The sequence below is a fragment of the Homalodisca vitripennis genome, chromosome 7, assembly GCF_021130785.1.
Source record: "Homalodisca vitripennis isolate AUS2020 chromosome 7, UT_GWSS_2.1, whole genome shotgun sequence".
In the NCBI taxonomy this organism is placed as follows: Eukaryota; Metazoa; Arthropoda; class Insecta; order Hemiptera; family Cicadellidae; genus Homalodisca; species Homalodisca vitripennis.
Genome location: NC_060213.1, coordinates 16,345,247 through 16,365,996, shown reverse-complemented (window position 1 = coordinate 16,365,996; position 20,750 = coordinate 16,345,247). Strand labels below are relative to the sequence as shown.

The 20,750-nt window shown below is 32.8% G+C and overlaps 1 protein-coding gene across 1 annotated transcript in view; it reads right to left on the bottom strand.

Moving 5' to 3' along the window:
* Positions 1-9,870, bottom strand: part of LOC124366929 (small conductance calcium-activated potassium channel protein-like) — a 435,022-nt gene extending 425,152 nt beyond the window's left edge. The window contains exon 1 of the mRNA XM_046823537.1: positions 9,666-9,870. Within this exon, the coding sequence (XP_046679493.1) occupies positions 9,666-9,734 (69 nt within the window). The 5' untranslated portion in view covers positions 9,735-9,870. The remainder of the gene's footprint in view (positions 1-9,665) is intronic.
* Positions 9,871-20,750: the final 10,880 nt, after the last annotated feature.

Genomic DNA, 20,750 nt, shown 5'->3' with positions numbered 1-20,750 from the left:
GATAATGGTGACGCCAAGAGTAATTTACCATGATTGGTTCAAAATTTAAAACCCTATTGAAAATGTATTAAGACAATATGTAGAGTCTTGATGCAGCAGAGAAAACCCGGTTTAGTTTTCTATACATAACATAGCTACGGTGGGAAGAGTTTATTCAATGTTAATGTTGAGTTTTAATTCAAGTTCACCTTCCTCTCAGCGTAGCGTCTGGGATCTGACGATCTCACAGACTTGACTCCTGGATTCCGGAGAAATGTTCGTCTGAAGAGATCTGAAAAACGTTGGTGATGAAGGAACTCAAAATGAACTCTTTATATAGTTTCGGTAATTGCTCCGCCGAGCTTAGAGGATCGTGTCTAAAAACATCGCAGTGCACCTGATGAGACAATGATAATTCCTCTCTATCTATTTTACACTACTTTTGTGTAGTCTAGGGGTCTCTGATGCTGAAAACGATGTGAAAAGTTCATATAGAATTTCGTTGTGCCGCCGAATTTATTTGGATCTCTTTCAGACAAACATGATTCCCAAAAGTAAAGTCTGTGACAGCGTCAGATTCGAGACGCTGCACAAAAATGTAGGTGAACCTGGAGCTAAGCTCTATATTCACATTGTTTTAGTTGGTAGTTGCTCTTAAATTATGGATAAATACTACAACAGTTGTGAAACTGGAAAGATGTGTATACCATGTGAATAATATTTCAGAAAATATCACCCTTTTTAATATAGTAGCTCTTGTAGTTAGTATCTAACGTATTGATAGTTAATATTTTAGTATTCATTAAAATTGAATAAACCAAATCATCCTCGTTAGTCCTGAAAAACAACTAAATAGGCGCTAGTAAACTATTTTGTACTGCTTACTAGGTGACGCATAAAGAATAGTGTGATCATATCGTGTGTGATTCAGGAAGACATTGGTCCCTAAAAACATCCGTTACATTGAGCCGGGGCTATGGAAATTGAAAAATGGAAGACTGATATGTATGGAAATGAAAAGGCAATTCAAACCCGAGAGGACAAAATAAACAGTTGTCAATAAAACGCGTCTGCATATAGAATAGCCTCTCACCAATCAAACTGATTGAGTGGGATAGTAGCCGGTTATTCTGCCAGATGAGAAGGAGACTCTGTGGTCACGACTGGCCTCAATCAGTTCAGACCTTTCATCTGGATGTTTATTTTAGCTATGGAAATTGGGAAATGGGAGATGAGACTGGTAGGTATGGGAAATGAAAAAGGTTAATTCAAACCCGAGAGGAAAAAAACCACAGCCGTCAATAAACGTCTGCATATAGAAATAGCCTCTCACCAATCAACTGATTGAGTGGGATAATAGCCGGTTACTCTGCCAGATGAGAAGGAGACTCTGTGGTCACGACTGGCCTCAATCAGTTCAGACCTTTCATCTGGATGTTTATTTTAGCTATGGAAATTGGGAAATGTGAGACTGGTAGGTATGGAAATGAAAAAGTAATTCAAACCCGAGAGGACAAACCACAGCCGTCAATAAACGTCTGCATATAGAATAGCCTCTCACCAATGGGATAATAGCCGGTTACTCTGCCAGATGAGAAGGAGACTTGGATGTTTATTTTAGCTATGGAAATTGGGAAATCGTGAGGGGAACTGATAGGTATGGAAATGAAAAAGCAATTCAAACCCGAGAGGACAAACCACAGCCGTCAATAAACGTCTGCATATAGAATAGCCTCTCACCAATCAACTGATTGAGTGGGATAATAGCCAGTTACTCTGCCAGATGAGAAGGAGACTCTGTGGTCACGACTGGCCTCAATCAGTTCAGACCTTCCATCTGGATGTTTTATTTTAGCTATTGGAAATTGGGAAATGTGAGACTGATAGGTATGGACTGTGGTTACGACTGGCCTCAATCAGTTCTGACCTTCATCTGGATGTTTATTTTAGCTATGGAAATTGGGAAATGGGAGACTGATAGGTATGGAAATGAAAAAGCAATTCAAACCCGAGAGGACAAACCACAGGCCGTCAATAAACGTCTGCATATAGAATAGCCTCTCACCAATCAACTGATTGAGTGGGATAATAGCCGGTTACTCTGACAGATGAGAAGGAGACTCTGTGGTCACGACTGGCCTCAATCAGTTCAGACCTTTCCATTTGGATGTTTATTTTAGCTATGGAAATTGGGAAATGTGAGACTGATAGGTATGGAAATGAAAAAGCAATTCAAACCCGAGAGGACAAACCACAGCCGTCAATAAACGTCTGCATAGCCTCCTCACCAATCAACTGATTTGAGTGGGATAATAGCCGGTTACTCTGCCAGATGAGAAGGAGACTCTGTGGTCACGACTGGCCTCAATCAGTTCAGACCTTTCATCCAGGGGGCGTTTGTTTATTTTTAGCTAATGGAAGATTGGGAAATGGGAGAGCTGATGATGTATGGAAATGGAAAGAGGTAATTCAAACCCAGAGAGGACAAAACCACAGCACGTCAATAAAACGTACTGCATATAGAAATAGCCTCTCACCAATCATACTGATTGAGTGGGATTAATAGCCGGTGTACTCTGCCAGATGAGAAAGGCACGAATCTGTGGTCCCACGAATGGGCCTCAATCAGTTCAGGGTACCTTCCACCCTTCAAACGTGTTTAATTTTAGCAGATTTTTAGAATTAATCTTATATTGCCATTTATATTGTGTATTTAGGATAATGTAATGATTGAAAGCGTTTATTAAACAAGTTATCTTACAAGATGTTATGTTGTAAATGTTTTTATGGAATTGAAACCGGTTATATAGAAGGTTTGACATTTGTGTTCAGTGGGTAATTATTTTGAGTTCTGAGTAATTATTTTTGATACGTGTGGAAAACTGCTCATTTTGTATTATTGTGTTCTAATTATCACTAATTAAAACTATATTTGTATAAAAATATTCAACATAATTTTCTTTCTTACAAGTCACTGCCCGTTATCTATTTTATTTATATATAAAAACCTTGTGTACATTCTTCTGTTATAAAACACATGTTTATAGGTAATACTATTGGAGTTATTATTATATTGCTTCCTTTCAACCACATTCCGTTATTTGTGGAACCTTCTTGTATATTTTATGTATGAAGTTGATGTTAATTATGTATTGTATAAGTGTAACGTTAGAGTTAGAAATTCAATTTTAAAACACTATTTGTATTTTATATATTTAAATGTATTTTATAAATTCTCTCCGTAGCAGCAAGACAAATTTTCCTGGTTGCCTTCTCTAAAACTAAAAGTCATTTCTTTGTAGATATATAATGTGTAATATAAAGACAATAATACATAAAAGTAAACATTCATAGAAGTTGATGCCCGGAATTACGCCTCAGAACAGGTGACAGAATCTTTCAAATTATTTAAAAAATACTTTTAGGCATGTTAGAGATGTAGCCTCGAAAAGTGTTTTATAAATATGTTATAACACAATATAAATACACCTTTTAACACTTTTTTTGTAAGCTTTTATTTTTGTTACAATGTACATTTCAAAATGTACATTGTAATAAAAGTAAAAGTTAAAAAAAAGTGTTAAAAGGTTTATTTATATTGTGTTATACATACTTTTAGGCAGTTTAGTGGTGTATATGTATACATTTTTGAATTCAGAAAAAATAAAGAGCAGTTTAAAAAATATATGTGCTTAATTCCCATGAAATACTTTTAGTCCAGTTTAGTGGTGTATACCCGTATGTATACATTTTTGAATTCAGAAAAAAATAAAGAGCAGTTTACAAAAATATATGTGCTTAATTCCCACGAAAAGAGGGCTCATGATTTCTGAGTAAATACGTTGATTCTATATCGTGGCCAGATACCGATTAACCCGAGTATGGATATTCAGTAACAAAGAGAGTCCAAGTTCAGCACATAAACGACCCTGTAAGGGCGCGAATACACAGGGCCTCTAATTAAGGTCTCCCTTCAGGGGCAATTGGAGATGTCATATTAGTCTAGTTGTAGCGTTTACCACCGTTCCCGGTAGGCGTCCCAAATCGAGATTTTCATTTCCTACCTAATGGTACAGTCACGTGCCTTGTAGACATACCTGTATAGTCTAAGCACTAACTGTGTACCTATAGTACAGGTATATCAGCCTACTATAGGGAGTAGACCAATTGGATGTAAAATCTCTGTTGAAAGTTACTATTGGTAATGGATCAATCAAATATATCCGGGAGTTTGCTATTGTTATAGTTTAAAATAGTTAAACAATACATTTTAAAAACACTGGAATCTACCCTCTTATTGAGGCATTAAAAAGCTTAAGGTACAACATTGAAAACAACAAGTTGTACATCGAAAACCCTAACCATATACCTGAAGATGAAGAATAATAATTGTTGAACGATGTGCGGTGACCAAGTACCATCTATACAAACTGTAAATATCAGGCATACTGTACAAAACCATCAAATATGTCAGAGAAGGAGATAAGACCTGAGTGTGTAATGTGTTGGGGTGAGGTAAGAGGGCACAATTACAACACTAGAACCACTTTTTAGAACCTAAAACACTCTGGAAAAGTCTTGCAAGAACCAAAACAAAACTTATATTTTATTTAGTTTCCAGTTCGGTTAGTACAGAGTAATATTCGGGCACTTGGTCTTATCATTGTGTCCCTCATGTCGAATTTTGTTATGGAAAATTCGTTGTCATATATTGGTCTATTTAATTTAATCTCGGGCCTTAATGTTTTTCAGACACCCATTGAAGATAGTAGATTCCAATCCTTGAACCGTATCGTTTTATTTTTGTAATGTATAAAAGATGGCAAAATGTCCGGAAAGCTGTCATTGTTTATTTTAGTAGGAAATAAATTTCTTTACATCGGGAGCTTGTGATATATACGTTGACTATTTTGTAAGTAACACTCTGATATACAAATTTTACGAATGTTTAATGTATGCTTTTATCTCAAAGTTACGCTTTAAAAATGTATACTGTAATAGTGAGATTTTGAGTATTTACAATCGCGTGTGAGACATTATTTCCAGTATATTAGAGAGTAAATTGTGCGGTTGTGAAAGAAAATGAATTGGAGAGAAAAGGCGACCAGAGGACTGTGAGGCCAGGAATGTCAAATTTATTGCTGTCGGAATTGGAATCTATGATTTATATTTTCTAAGGTAAACCTTATTGGAAGGATTGGTTTTTACGTAAAAATAGTGTTTCTGGATCTTTTATATTTCCAAAATAGTCATATTTTAGGTTTATCGCGGATAATGTTTACAAATTGGACAGTTTATTCTGGACACGAAACGTAATAAGTTATAAAGGTTAATTTCTACAATAGTGTTATTTTAATTTATCATGCTAAAGGTATGCTAAAGTTAAAAACGTTCAAACCCATTTGAAAATGTTTTATTTACCTGCCAAGGAATCAAGCCCATGACGTCTCAAGTATGTGCTTGTAAGCATCGTTGATGACTCATGATTAGAGTAAATAAATAAAAAGCATACCTTAAAAGTTTATATGTTCATATTTCAAACCCAATTTAATAGTACAGGCTGTGTATTATTACAAATGTTTATTCAAAACCCATACAAAAATTAAACTACATTTTGGCTACATCATCCTGGAAACACACACAGAAATCAATTAGGGTAAGGTAATAATAAGTGTTTGTTTTAAGTGAGTTTTTAATTCAACCTAACATTTTTGGAATAAGATTTTCTCTGAAATAGAATGATCAGTTTTGAACAGATCTCGAGATATAGACTAATAGTACTTAATAAAAGAAGTAAATCCTCGAAATGAAAATGTTTTTCCCGTAACGCTACAATAAGTTTTTCTCCCTCATTGCACCAGTTTTAGAAGTTTTGAGGTTCCAACAGGGTTGCACTCAATGCAACAGTTTCAGCAGCTTTATAACTCCAAAGGTGCTACTTGCATTGCACCACTTGTAGAAACTTTAGGAATAGTTCCAACAGGGTTCCTCTCATTGCACTAGTTGTAGATAAACTTTGGCAGTTCAAATAGGTTCCAAGTTGTAGATGTCAAGTATAGTGTATGCTCTCGTTGCACCAGTTATAGAAGCTTTGGGGCTTTTATACAAGGATTGCTCTCAATGCACGAGATGTAAAAGCTTTGAGGGAGCTTACCAACTTGTGTTGCTCTCATTGCACCAGTTTGCTAGAGGCATTTGGAGCTTTAAACAGATTCCTCTATATTGCACCAGATTTGTAGAAGTCATTGGAGTTCCAATAGTGTTTACACTTCATATAGAATCAGTTGCAGACGCATTGGGGCTTAAAACAGATTGCTTTCATTGCACCAGATGTATAAGCTTTGGACAAGTATCCCAACAGGATTGCTCTCATTGCACCATTTGTAGAAGCTTTGGAGTTCCAACAGGGTTGCTCTCATTGCACCAGTTGTAGAAGCTTTGGAGTTCAGTGTTGCTCTCATTACACCATTTTTGTAGAAGCTTTGGGGCTCAAACAGGATTGCTACTAAGCACTATAATGTGGATATGGGGATTAATAGAGGAATAATGAAACATAAGTTACGATGATTTTAAGTATGAAACATCTCCACTGCACCTGTTAAGGTGTCTCCGAAAGTTATAAATCTCCAAATCATGCATTATTGAAATATTCAAGCCACTCTTGGGTAAAACATTTTTAAATATTTGTTTTTCTATATTGAAGGTATCAGATTTAATAGTAACATACACAACAATCAGTTAAAAGAACGGCTAGGCAGTGAAAAACGTCTAACAGACGACAAATCTGTACCGGACGTTAGTATAACGTCACTACAAAATCCTGGACGATATTTAAAAAATAGTATCATCTGTGGGGGTGAAATTCGGTGAACAGATTCTGATTGATGTCACAATGGACAACCATTTGGCAAACGAGGAGACCACTTTTCATCTGGCAGGGTAACTGCCTATTGGGTCATTCAATCACGTGATTGAGCCTTACTGGTGGCTGTGCCGCGGGCGCTTAGTGACAGGTGCGGTTTTGTCCTTTTTGTTTCAAATTATCTTCCGATTTAATTTGTTTCTGGCAAAAATTCTTACCTCATTTTTCTTTCTATAACGCCTTTAAAAGAGGTCATCTTTGATTTAATTGAAGTACTAATTTACGTTTTAGTTAAAGCCTTATTTCCATCCTTTAAACAGTCTTTACAAATTTACCGATAATTCGATGCTCAAATTAAAAGTATAAATTGTAAATAGGTTTTATGAAACGTAATATGAGAATCTGATAAGAGTAAAAAATTAAAATAATGTTATAAATTCATGGCAATAAGTTTTAGGCAAACTGAAGAAAGAAACAGAGTTTTCTGACTTGTTTTTATATTATTTTTATAAGGTGCAATAATACATTCGTATATTAAGAAATTCTATCTTAGTTTTTATTAATGACAAAAATTTAAATTTCTTAATTTATTCAGATAGAAATAATTATTTATAGTAGCATTTTTCCCTCATCGTTACAAAATTTAGTCTCTTAAGGATTTAAATTTACGATATTGTATTGCAGTGAATAAATACCGGAGAGCAATTTTTTGAAGAAATAAATCTTGTACTTGTTATTTTGATAGTAACACAAATTTAAAAAAAGTTGGAAATAGTATATTACAAGTTTATATGCATTATTAGCATATTAATTGTGAAATTTATATGCTGATTCGACATGAACTAGTTGTGAATGGGACTGCATTCGCTGGTACTATTAATGTATGGATTGTTAGTATTAAATTAATATAAAACATACTATAAATTTAATACATTTACAGGAATACATTCATACATTTATATTGAATATATTTAATATAGTCTGTGTTTGTTTTGGGATATATGTCATTTTAAAGATGTATAAAAAACGGATCAAGAAATATTGATCCAAACCAAAGATTATTTTTGGGAATTAAAATTTTTTACTTTTTTGTGATAAATAGCCCAAAAAACATAAAATTCAATTTATTTAAGTCAATATTACTTTTTTGCGTTAAAGGGTTTTCTACAAACTAGAGTTAAATGGATAATTCGCCTAAAATACACTGATTATTAACTAGGCTACAATAGTCTGTTTTACACTATTCCATAATGAGAATTGAAAGCAGTGCAGAAAATGTATTAAAAAAATTAACTGACTTCAAAATATACCAAAAAGTCTTTAAAAGGTTCGGTATTTTATATCAGATATAGCGTAAAATGCCTGTAACTTCTACGGTTTAAACAGAACTGCAAGTGTTTTTCTTGAGTGCCAATGTTACCATTGAACTGTAATAGCAATTTTACTGAACATGTTTGCTAGAGCTGTGTTGTATATTTTCTTTAGAATAAATCAGTTTTTTGGTATGGTTAACATTCAATACTAAAGAGATAAATGAAACCAAGCTCTCTTCATAAACAATATAGCTTTTACATTGCATTGAAGTTTGACGTTGTAATGGTAAATGTAACGTTTTGGTTTTCTCTGCCTTAACTTAAACGATAAGGTGTTACTAAGGATGAATGAACAAGCTCTAACCAAACCTTCAGGGTGACAAGCCTCAGGTAAGTGTTGAACACGTACGATCCGTCCTGAAGGCGATCAATCTAACTTCCTCCTCCTCCCCCTCCCGCCATCACCCCTCACCCTCTAGGCCAAATAACATCCGCTAACGTCACTGATCGCCTCACTCACTTGCTTTGTTACATCTTATCAGCTGAGTCATCATTCAGAAGTCACGTAATTTTGGAACCTGATGCAATTTCAATATCAAAACTCAAAATTTTAGTTTTATTTTAAAGTATGATTTAAATATTAAATAGATTATGTAGGAAAACACTACTTTTGATAATTAAATTTTGATTACAAATGATACTTTTGAACGGGAGGATATTATTTGTGTACATCTTCCTAACGACTTATTAATCAGTAACTGTCTGTAAAATGTTCAAAGAATATTGTTAATTTTGAATCTAGCATTTTTATCCAACTGGGGACCACCTGATACAGTTTGAGTTTATAGCAATATGCAGCCGTTGTTACAAATATATTTTTCTAACTTTTCAAAACTTTACCAACATCTATTAACAGCTATTACAGTCTTAGATATTTCTAAACATCTCTAAGATGTTAAACTAACGCTGACTTAGCCACTACTAGCATCCGCTTTTTAGGATGAGTGGAGGGAGATTAGTTCTCTTGTTATTGGCTAAAGCTATACCAATCAGCGATCTCTATGACTTTCCTTAACATAGGCTTGGAATGTATTTGCCTTATTAGAATTACTGTTTACGTGGTGTAAACCGGGAATCTGAATCGTGTCAAGATTATCAATAAGATTGTGTTGTCTAATTACCTTGGTAACTACACAAATGCACAATAAGTCATTGAATTTCTCAACTGACAATGGCTTAAGTGAAAATCAAAATAGAGGTGGCTAATTTTTACATCTGCTTGGCTAGAACTAATTTTTGTACCGTCCTGCCATTTATGATCTTCACTTCGTGGCCTTTCAGTTAAGAATTGTAGAAATAGAGCAATTTATACTTCTTACATTAACATCATTATTGTTCTTCTTCCTAGCAATTACTTGGCGTAAAGAACTAAATTATTGATCTATTAGTAATTAAAAATATAAAAATTTATACTTAAACAATTGTAAATGGTATCATGGACAAGAACTGACCTTCGTGTACACTCCGGCGCTGCTGAGCTCATTCTCGATGACCATGACGATGATCCCGAACATTCCCATGACGAGGGCGTAGTCGCTGATCCGCTTCCGCTTCTCGAACAGTGCCTTCCGGCGGCCCAGGCGGTATCCAACGTTAGGTTTGTGCTTTCCGGACCCGTTTAGGTTACCACTGGAGCCGAGGCTTCCGCCCTTGCAGATGAGTCCGCCCGCCGAGCGCCCTCTCCTCCGTGTACTTGGGGTACTCCGAGTGGATGCCCACCAGCGCGATCCCGGCCTCCTCCTGACTGCTCGGTCCACCTGACCCACCCTTCATCGCTCCAGGGATGGACAAAGTCGTGACTGGCCTTTCCGGAGCTGGCCAAACAGACAAGACAAACGATCAGGAACATAAATAGAGATAAAATGAGATGGAATGACATGTGTCAGATTTTCATAAGTTCCGATATCAGCAATTGAATCAAACCCCCTATAACAATGACTTTTGTTATTTTTAGGAATCTCATTGATACTCCACCGTGTCTAAAACATTATTAGTACACCCTGGAATGAGACAATGAGAACACTCTGTTACGATTGGTATGATCCAGACGATCTGATATTTTTTTGTCAGCTTGTTTCTGATAGTTATGTTTAAAAAGATGTTAATAATGTTCGTTATTTAACAATTCTGAGTCACTTTTTTTTATCGGTTTACTTTAACGGGACGAGAAACTCCCAAGCATTCAAGGATTTCCAGTCGGCGAAAGTAGTCATTATTTCCAGAAGCTGCACTGCGCCAGAAGGTGAAATCTAGCTATTTGACTAAATATTAGTATTGAAATTAATTTGATAACTGAAACTACTGGAATTTTTTAATCGCTTTTTGGCTTGAAAATGTGTGGATACACATATGACCAACATTGCAATTTTTTTAACTATAATTAAATTCAATCTGCTGCCTATAAATTATGGTCAAAAACATATATTGTATTTTAGGATGCCTTTCAAACCTAGATCAATGCTATCATACCAGTAGTTATAAAACTATTATGAACATGTTTTATATTGACAAGTTCATTTTATAAAACAAATTTGGGGGTACACCGCACAAGCACCAAAAACGTCTTTTACAAAGGCTTTGCTGAGGTTTCATGCAAAATTTCACGTCTATAGCTCATTAGGTTAAGTGTAGTGATGAACCTATATTTTTTTTTTCCCCAATCTTATAAATACCATATGTGAGTACTCATTTTTCTATACAAATTTATTTATTTTAGTGTTATTTTCTCAACTGTCCATTATACATAAGACCTAAGGAATAAAATAACTTAATTGTCATACAAATCCAAACAGAAGTGGACTTGCCACATCTTCGATTCGATGTTGCTCTTATAGAAAGAAAGTGGGGGGGGGTGGGGGGGGGGGGGGGTGGGGGGGGGGGGGGGTGGGGGGGGGGGGGGGTGGGGGGGGGGGGGGGTGGGGGGGGGGGGGGGTGGGGGGGGGGCGTTTAAATATGATTATATTTAAAATAATCTCGTAAATTTTTCTATGTAGAATTTTTATATACATAGAAATATTTACGTTTCCATGGTGCTTGTTTTTTTCGTTCTTCACGTTTTTATTATAAAAAATATAGAGAGAAAGTGGGAGCTTTGCGGGTAGTTTTAATCCCCAGGCGGGATCAAGCCAAGATGTATAGCTGACCCTTGTGATAACTTGCTACCTTCGTTTCTCTATCCCTCGTTTTTTCGCTCTTTTCTCTATTTTTTGCTGTAATTTCGTATAATTTCAAATAAATCATAGCAATTCGGGTTCTATAAAACGTTACCAGTATTATGTTAAGAAGCAAAGAATTACCACAGGCAATAACAGTTGTAGGGTGTTTCTGTGTTTATTTATTTATTTATTCATATACGGTTAACACCCATTTTTACAATATACAGTAATTTTACTTGCAGCCAACATCAAGATGAACAACAATATATTCAGTATAAAAGAATAATTTATGATATATAAATACGGTAACCTGTAACATAACATGCAAAGTATGAATCAAATATTATAACAAATTCAAAAGATAAATATATATATGTATGAGAACTTAACATATTCTGTTTCAACTTCCAACGGTCAAGGTCCAATATACAACAATATTACAAATATAATTCTACAAAGACGGCTAAATCCAAACTCAGTTACAAAGGGTCAAGCCAAACAAGCAACTGGACTTTATGTATATAATCTTACACATAAATAGCAAAAACATGAACCAATATAATTTATAATAATGACTTTAGCAAAAGCTATAGCAATAGATAAATATACATGGCTTGTAACAAATATTGACAATGAATCATAACAAGAGGTAAAAGTATGTAATTACAACGAATAATTAACACACAAAAAGCTACAACTTACACCAAATGCATATCAGCTTCAACAAAAAACTTAATTCATTTATAGTGAGGACAGAAAAGTAAACAGATACATGCTAATCAAGATAATAACTACAAGATATACAAAATTTAGGGTGAGCGAAAAATATGTACAAAAAAAAAAAATTCAACAAACCAACAATACTACATAAATAAATACAACATGCATAAGTTACTGCAGCAGGACATGCCACCTCACAAAGCACTGAGTTTTCCTGAGTTTTCTCCTAAAAGCATCATCAGACATAGCGAAAAAATCAAAGTCAACAGGAAGGCTGTTTCCCCAGACGGTGGAGACGTGGTATTGTACTGAAGAAAGAATATTGGGTTGGACAGAATCTTCTTTCAAAAAGTTGTCTGGTTCTAAGAGACTGGTGGGCACGAATGTCGATTCTCCCAAGCAGATCAGTTGAGTCCACAGTGGCTGAGATGATCCCCTTTAGGAGCATTAGATCAAGGACCTTACGTCTGAAATCCAAGGATTTGAAGTCCAAGATGGTGGCTTAGGTCATCCAAAGGAACATCCGCATAACGAAATCCAAGTTGTACACCAATGACCGAAGAAATTTTCTCTGAACACCTCAAGAAGATCCAATGTGGCCTAGGTTGATATGGTGACCAGACAGGAGAACAGTACTCCAGGATGGGGCGAAACTAGATGAAATATAAAGTGTCCTTAACGCTCCAGGAGAAAAACCATCCTTGGACACTCTGATAATAAATCCAAGGGCCGAACTTGCCTTCATACTAATACAGTCTAAATGAATGTCGGGACTCAATGTAGATGTCATTGTAACTCCAAGGTCCTTGACCACAGAAGATCTTGTAAGTGGCTCTTATCCAAGAGAAAAATTGAAGATCAGAGTGTGTTCTTTTATTTTCTCGTAAAATAATCTGAAATAAAAATCATGTATTTTGTTGAATAAAAATTCATATAACAAACATTTAAAATGTTTTATAAGGCCATATCTAGTCAGTGTAGTAGACCTATAGATGTTTTAAAAACCAATGTATTTAGTTTAAAATATTTATAAGAAAACCTTATTTTTCAGGTAAAAACATACATCTTTATTAAACTCTACACAAACAGACATTATTATTTTAAAAAATAGGATTAAAACAAAGGAACCTATGTAATAGCACATCGATACTGACTATTTGAAAAAGAAAAGGCTAACATCTAACACGATTAAAAACTTAAAGTATTATTTTTTAACTACCTAAATATAGAGGGTGTCCTACAACGGGTGACCGGAATTATAGTCTGGGGTTCAGGGCAAAGAATAAAAAAAAAACATCAAATAAATAATATGTAGGTACTAAAGTTACTTGAATTTTATATTTGCAGGTGTTTTATATAACATTTTAAAGGTCAGCTTATATCACTGAAATACTTTATACATATTGTGAGCATTGTTATATATCTATTGCGCATTACGTTTCTCGAGACATGCTGCAGATAGACAGACAACCATACAACAAACAAGTTGGAATGAAAAAGGTACAGCCTGAACTTCTTCTTGTAGAAATTAATTCTAATGCAAAATAATAATGTAATGTCTTCAAATAAATCTCGACATATAATTGTAAATGTTACATTCATGCATTTTTTCATTACGCTTCATATGTAGGCTATATCAGTATTTAAGTAATAAATAAGTACAGTCCAAGTAACTATAACATGGTTCTCGCTTAGGGATAGTTAGGATTCATGTAATATGTCACAGGTCCTTACTCTCTTTTAGACGTATTAAATTTGTTTACAAAATTTGTTTATTCTGATACTTTATCCTTGCCATCAAATTTACCCATAACACCAATATAAATATGTGGTAACGCTCAGCAAAATCGCATAAAGTGACACGAATTATAATCAAACTCAATGTTACTCGTATATAAATTAAGCCTTAAAGCCCAATTTTAAGACTATAAGTCAGTTCGCTTACGAGGTAACGAGATATCGTGCGAAAAGGCTGACAGATAGACTGAAAAAATGAAAATTTCCCAGCCTCTCGAGTACTAGGAGGCGGTTAAAACTCAGGCAATAATTGAAGAATGTAATCCCAAATCTAATGGTAACCAAATTTAAGATAGTCTGTGCAGACCACCCTGCATAGGAAAGTAATACATAGAAAGCATCCTCTGTTTGAAATAGGCTTGAAATCATTTACACGAAACAAACTAAAACAGTTTAGTCTTTAAAACAATAACTTTAAAGGATAATGTAAAAAATAAATTTAAAAAAGTGTATATATATATATATATATATATATATATATACATTAATAAATATTTATATTTATGTATCTATATTCATAGGGAATTTTAATGACCTACACACTTTTACGAGTCTTATCCTTATAAAAAATTTCATTTCAAGAATTTATTTCTTACTGGGGTGAAAGTTAAAAAATAGTTAACAATTTTAAACTCAGTTTGAACCGAAGTTTAATAAACCTGTTTAAAAGAGCATTCTTGCCTGCTCAAGTCAGGAGCGGTCCCTCGTATATCCTTCTATTAGTGAGGAATTTAAATTAAACTTGCTCCCAGATCCTTTGGAATTCAACAGATTTAGTCCTAAATGCGTTAGATCTTTTACCTATCGCTTCTTACACATTTAATTCAACAATCAGGACATCATTATCACTCTAAAATAAACACAAGTTGTAACAATCATTCTTATGAAATGTGAAGATAGAAGATTAGTTATTTTTGTATTTATTAAATAAGATATTCTTAGTGTTTCTTTTATTTAAGAAAACAATGACGTAGTTTTACTTTAAATGATAAATTCCAGTCATGTCTTTTTATAGTGTTCTACGTAATTTCATAAAAAAATCATAGTAATTAAATCATGTTTTTGAAGATAAATTAAATATCTCGGTCTTAAAATTATCATTCCTGGCTTAGTCAGAAGAACGGGAATTTCACATGTAGTTGTTATATCGAAATATGATACTGGGGGTGGACTACTAGCATGATTCGCACACCATTGATTTGTGACAGTCAAGGTTAGGATGTTAATACACTCCTAACACTTTTAAATAACTACAAACCATACAAGACTAAAATAGTCCAAAATTGACTAAAGAGCCCAACAGGTAGTGATGTAAACTATGATCTGAACTGCTGATAAGTAAAACCAATCCTTAGTTTTCCATAATTAAATAAGCTATAATTTATTTACTAATGCTAGACAACTGCAAAGTAAACCAAAATCTAAATGGGATGTACTTTTTGAGAGAAGACACAAACAATATTTTAAGAGACGAGGTCTACAATTAAAACAGAAGAGAAAGATTTTGAGGACCCATTTCCAAGTGGTATGCTGTACAGTGCAGGCCATTTTCGTTCTAAGGACCACCGTATTCGAGCTGTAATGGTTGCAAGAGGTCCACCAAACTAATATAAAATAAATTTCGGACGGATTGGAAAAATACTTTATATTTTTGTATTACTTTTACTACAACCAAACATTCAACGCCCTCTTTTATAATTTTGCCTAATTTCTTACTTGTATGTTTTTCCATCCATTATACAAAAATTTTTTGAAGTTTCCTAAAGTAAACTGTTTATTTGAAACCATATAATGTCACAACTTACTTAGAATAAAGGATCAAAGTGCTTATAAATTTCTTCTATGTAGTTTCTTTTGAGAAAACTATTCTACTCTTAACAAATACCACACATTTTGGGAATTTACTCATCAATATTAAATAATAATGGTATTCTTTAATATACATTTATCTAAATATAAGTAGATATGAATATGGCGGTTCTAGCTCACTTTTGGGACAGACAGAAATTCCATACAAAATACTGTTTAAAGGACAATAAACGAATCTGTAAAATCAAACAGTAAGGCGGTTCTAGCTCACTTTTGGGACAGTCAGAAAATCAACGTAAAATACTGTTTTAAAGGACAATAAACTAATCTGTAACTCACGAATGAAAAATTAACCGAATCTATAGCTGTTTTACTGTTCATTGTAGGCTTCTAATTTCTAAGCTGTTTTAATGAAAAAATCCAGAAATCTTAATAAAAAATCTAATAAACGGAAATAATGAAATTTGCTAACAATCACTCGAGAAACCGGGGAGAATGTGAGTAAAACCGCATTCTTTTCACGAGGTTCTTCATTTACTTTCTCCAAATGTACTATAAAATCATCAAAGATTTCAGGTTTAAAATCGTAGTCAAATTCAATGTCTAAATAGTGAAAGATTATAGGTAAAATCTTCTCATAATAAACGTGTGTATTTAAACCTACAAACCTAATGTATTCTTTGAAAAGGAAAATAATTTTGTCAACGGTTCCAAGAGATAAGTAAAAATTTTTGTTTCTTTTTTCTAAATTCTGAGACAAATTTTGTTTGCTTCTTATCTCCATATTGTATTTTTCTAAGCAGATTATTCAAATGTGTTAGCTTATTTCGAAATTTTCTTAGGTTTAGGTCTTTCATACAAAATTAAATTACAATCTCTACAAACTAATCTTTTATCAATAATTTCTCCTCTATTATAACACTTGTAACAGTTGGCATTATACTCTTCCATTTACAAAAGAATAAATGGAAGCTATGGAACTAAGTCTGCCGAGATATAAATTTTTCAGCGCAAATGTTTATGTTTATATTTCAACTACCGAGATAAAAAGAAATGATTTTATTTTATTATTCAACTATTTAGGATATTTTGTCTATGATTACAAAGATTATTACGGAAGAAATCGAGATTTTTCATCAGCGAAAGAGTATATTTTTAAAGTTTTAGAAGGAATGAAAGAGAACAATATGAACATCATTAACTACTGAATTTCTCTAATATCGTTCTTAATCACATCATAGGCTAAAAATTTCTCAGAAACCACAACCACATAACAAATCGCGTTTGTAACAGCATTTTGAAAATCCATATTGATAATTATATCGTTCTTTGAAACTAGAAATATTTGTCAAACTCTTTGTTGTATCAATGACATAAATGGGTCTATTTGCTATAAATTCTTTGGGGTTGTAATACATTTCCATATTTTTGTAGTAAACTTTCTTAAAATCTTGATACATCTGATACATGATTCTGAAAAGACCACCGGAAATGTTTAAATTTTGTAATTCATCTGGATAATAAGAACCATTCAATTTTACTCTGATATTTTTTACATCCAAACTATCGAACTTTGAAGGATTTTTTTCTTGATTATTCTGTCTATCTGTTTGAAAACCAATGATAACGAACTTGGGATTGAAGATATTTCTATAAATATTTGTGATATCGAACGAATAAGTTGTTCCGGAAATACCTTTTTGTTCAATACATTGCCAATCTAGAAAATTAAACGTGATGTTTTGAGATTTTATAATTTCATCAATCAACTGAATTTTACTCGTGGTTTTATAATCAATCATTGGAACTCTAATGAAAAACTCGTTAATTGTAATTTTTGCCATCAACAGGCATAACATTTCCAGTTGCAGTCTTCAGAATCACATCATCGTCTTCTGCTCTTATAAAAACTTAGATAAAATCCTCCTTTATAGATCGGAATAGTAACATTTTCAAAAAATCCTAAGCCGAAATGTGCTAAATCACCGACCGCTTCAAATTGTCCAAATTTAAAAGTTGATTCAAAACTGTTTGAAAATACATCACTTTTGGAATAACAAATGGTTCCTTTAATAGTGCTTAATTGGCCACAGTTTTCGACTTCTTCTATCAATTTATTGTGTTTTCTTACTTCAATCTTAGAAAATAAAAACGGTATAAAATTATCGATTAATCTAACATTATCAGTTCCAAGATATGCTTGACCATCTTGTTTTGTTAAAGTTCCAGAAATATAAAACTGGAAGTTAGACGAGCAAAAGTTATCTCCAAAATCAATATTAAACTCAGTTCTTTTATTCGGTTCATTCAAATGTTGTTTACTAATTGGATAGAAATTTTTAAACTCCGCCCTTTCAATATCACTAGCATACTTTCTGTAGTCCACCATTTAATAAGAGAAAATTTAAACATCATGTATAAGAAAGATATCATTTTTTCATCGATCTAATGTACGTTTTTATAAGAAAAGATATAAATTAGAGTCATTTTTTAATGATCTACTTCGTCATATTCAGGATTCTCTTCCTTAAATTTTGCAATTTCGGCCACATATTTCAATAAAAATCTGCACAGGATAGTAACCGCTATCTATAATATTGTTCCAATCAACTGTATCTTTATTTTCATCCAAAAACTTTAGACTCAAGTGTTGATAGAGACAAAGAACAGACATATGATCTTTTAATTGATAATGTATATTTTCTTGAATGAACTCTGGGGACAGAGTTTGATATTTAGCAATGTTATACCAATTCAATTTGTTTACGTATAATCTCATCATATCTTCGGATAATTCATATTTTTGAGAAATGTCATCCCAATGTTCTTTTTTCAAATCTCTTTCGTGTTGCATTATAAAAAGATCGAAAGCACTTGTAATGTCCCGCCATCTCTATTTATTAAGAAAAAAATTTCAAAGTTTTTATAAATTGACTCTTTTTTGAGTTACATTCAGCACATTTTCCCGAAATTCTTTTAACTCCATTGATGTTTGCATAGTATTTTATATCATTTGTTGCAGTTTTTTCTTTACATCTCACACAATATATGAGCGCCATTTATATAAGGAAATTTTTATCATGCATAAAAACCCTACGCGAATACCTATTTCAGTAAGATCTTCCTCCATATTATTAAGTTTTTTTTCTAATTTTTGAAATTTGACAGCATAAGAAATCATTGTATTCAACAAATTTATGACCAATATTCTCAAAAGTTTTCGTAGCATCTAAACTAAAACTTATCAAAAGACTCTTTAAAATTAGTAAGTTTTTTCATTAATTTCACCAACATCGTCTACTGATCTTCTATTTCTGGCTTCTAACTTGTCATAGACTTCTGTTGTAAAATCTTTAACATGCTGTTTATGATTCTCATAATTTTGTTTTAGTTCATTAAAACATTTTAATAGGATCTTCTAATTGAATTCATTACAACAACATCAAATGGATTAATTCCTTTACTAACACCGCTAATTCTTTTTCCTTTAAAATCTAAGGCATTTTTAACATTCGGATCATGTAAATCAACAATATCGATGTTTTCTGATAATTTTAGAGGTTTTAAAATTTGTTCTTTAACAACAACATCATGTTTGTCAATACCAGGTCGAACACCGACAATTCTTTTTTATTAGCCAAACTAACATAATTCTTTTCAACTTTGATCGCTTCAGTAATTTTATCAGCTTTTTCGATATGAGACATTAAATTGGTAAATAATTTTTTTACACCATCATCAACTTCTTTTTCCAATGTTTTTATTTTATCAGCAACTTCATTTGAACTCATGAAATTTACAAGTTTGTTATCATATTCTGCTTTAAAATCTTCAATCTCGACAGCAAACGTATCTGAATCTGGAAGGTTTTGTAATAAATTTTCTAACTTGTTATCAAACTCATTTCTCAAACTATCAAAATTCAAACTATTATCTACATTTTGAATAATTTGTGTTCCAAATACGTCAAAAAATATTTTGTGAATCCATATTTATTAAGCAATAATTTGTTAACAACTTCTTTAAAATCTTTACCATTACTCAGTTCATTCAAAACAAAAACACACAAATGTCCACAAATTGGGGGATCTTTATAGTCTTGAATCTGAGAGTCATTGTAGTAGACGCTTGATTTTTTCAAATATTTGATCAATTCTATAGGTGGTTTGTCCTCAATTCTTCCATACGAATCAAAATAACATGCATTCTTATCATTTTTATAATAACAAACCCAATGCGTTCCACTCCCCAAAATCGAGTCTAAATTCACAATTCCACATTCAAATTTCTTAACTTTTTCGGGTAATGTATCTCTCATGAAAATTCCTCTAAAATGTTTAATATTTTTGCAGATTTCTTCCAATTCTCCGAATGTTAAGGGTTCAAATTTTTTTTTTTTAATGTTTGATTTCACGTAATTCAAAGTTTTTTCATCTAATCCAGATCCTGTAACATCTTCCAACTCTTTATCTAACCAATTTAAAATGTTTCGAACAATAGGAATCACATCTTTTTTAACGATTGGAGCAGCTTTACGAACATAAGGAACAACATTTTTAACAACTGGAATATTTTTCTCCAAAAATCTAATAAATCTTTCAAAAGTCCACCATTTTTTAAGTTCTTTCAACTGATTATAAGAAAATTCTATTCTGGTTCCTTTATTGTTTTTCTTATGTTTTTCGAGTTTATTGTATTGTCTATTTGTTAAAAATATCTTATCTTCGCCATTTTTTAGTTGATCTATTTTAAATTGAATACTAACGGGTATTTTTTTTCTTAAAAGCGGATTTTATTTTTTCTTTCTGATTTTTGCTGAAATTTACGTTCACCTCCATTTATATAGTTAAAATTTCAAGTTCTCTTCAATTCCCATTCCTAGTTTTCTCTTCAAAAACATTGCTCCAACTGTTGGAAGTGCAACAAATCTTTCACCTAAACTAGCATCTTTTGATAAAAATCTATCCATTGCCTTATCTTGCAAAACTTTATCTGCTATATGTCTGGAATTTGTGTCACTATGTTTTGCATAAAAAAATATCGTGTTCCATAGCA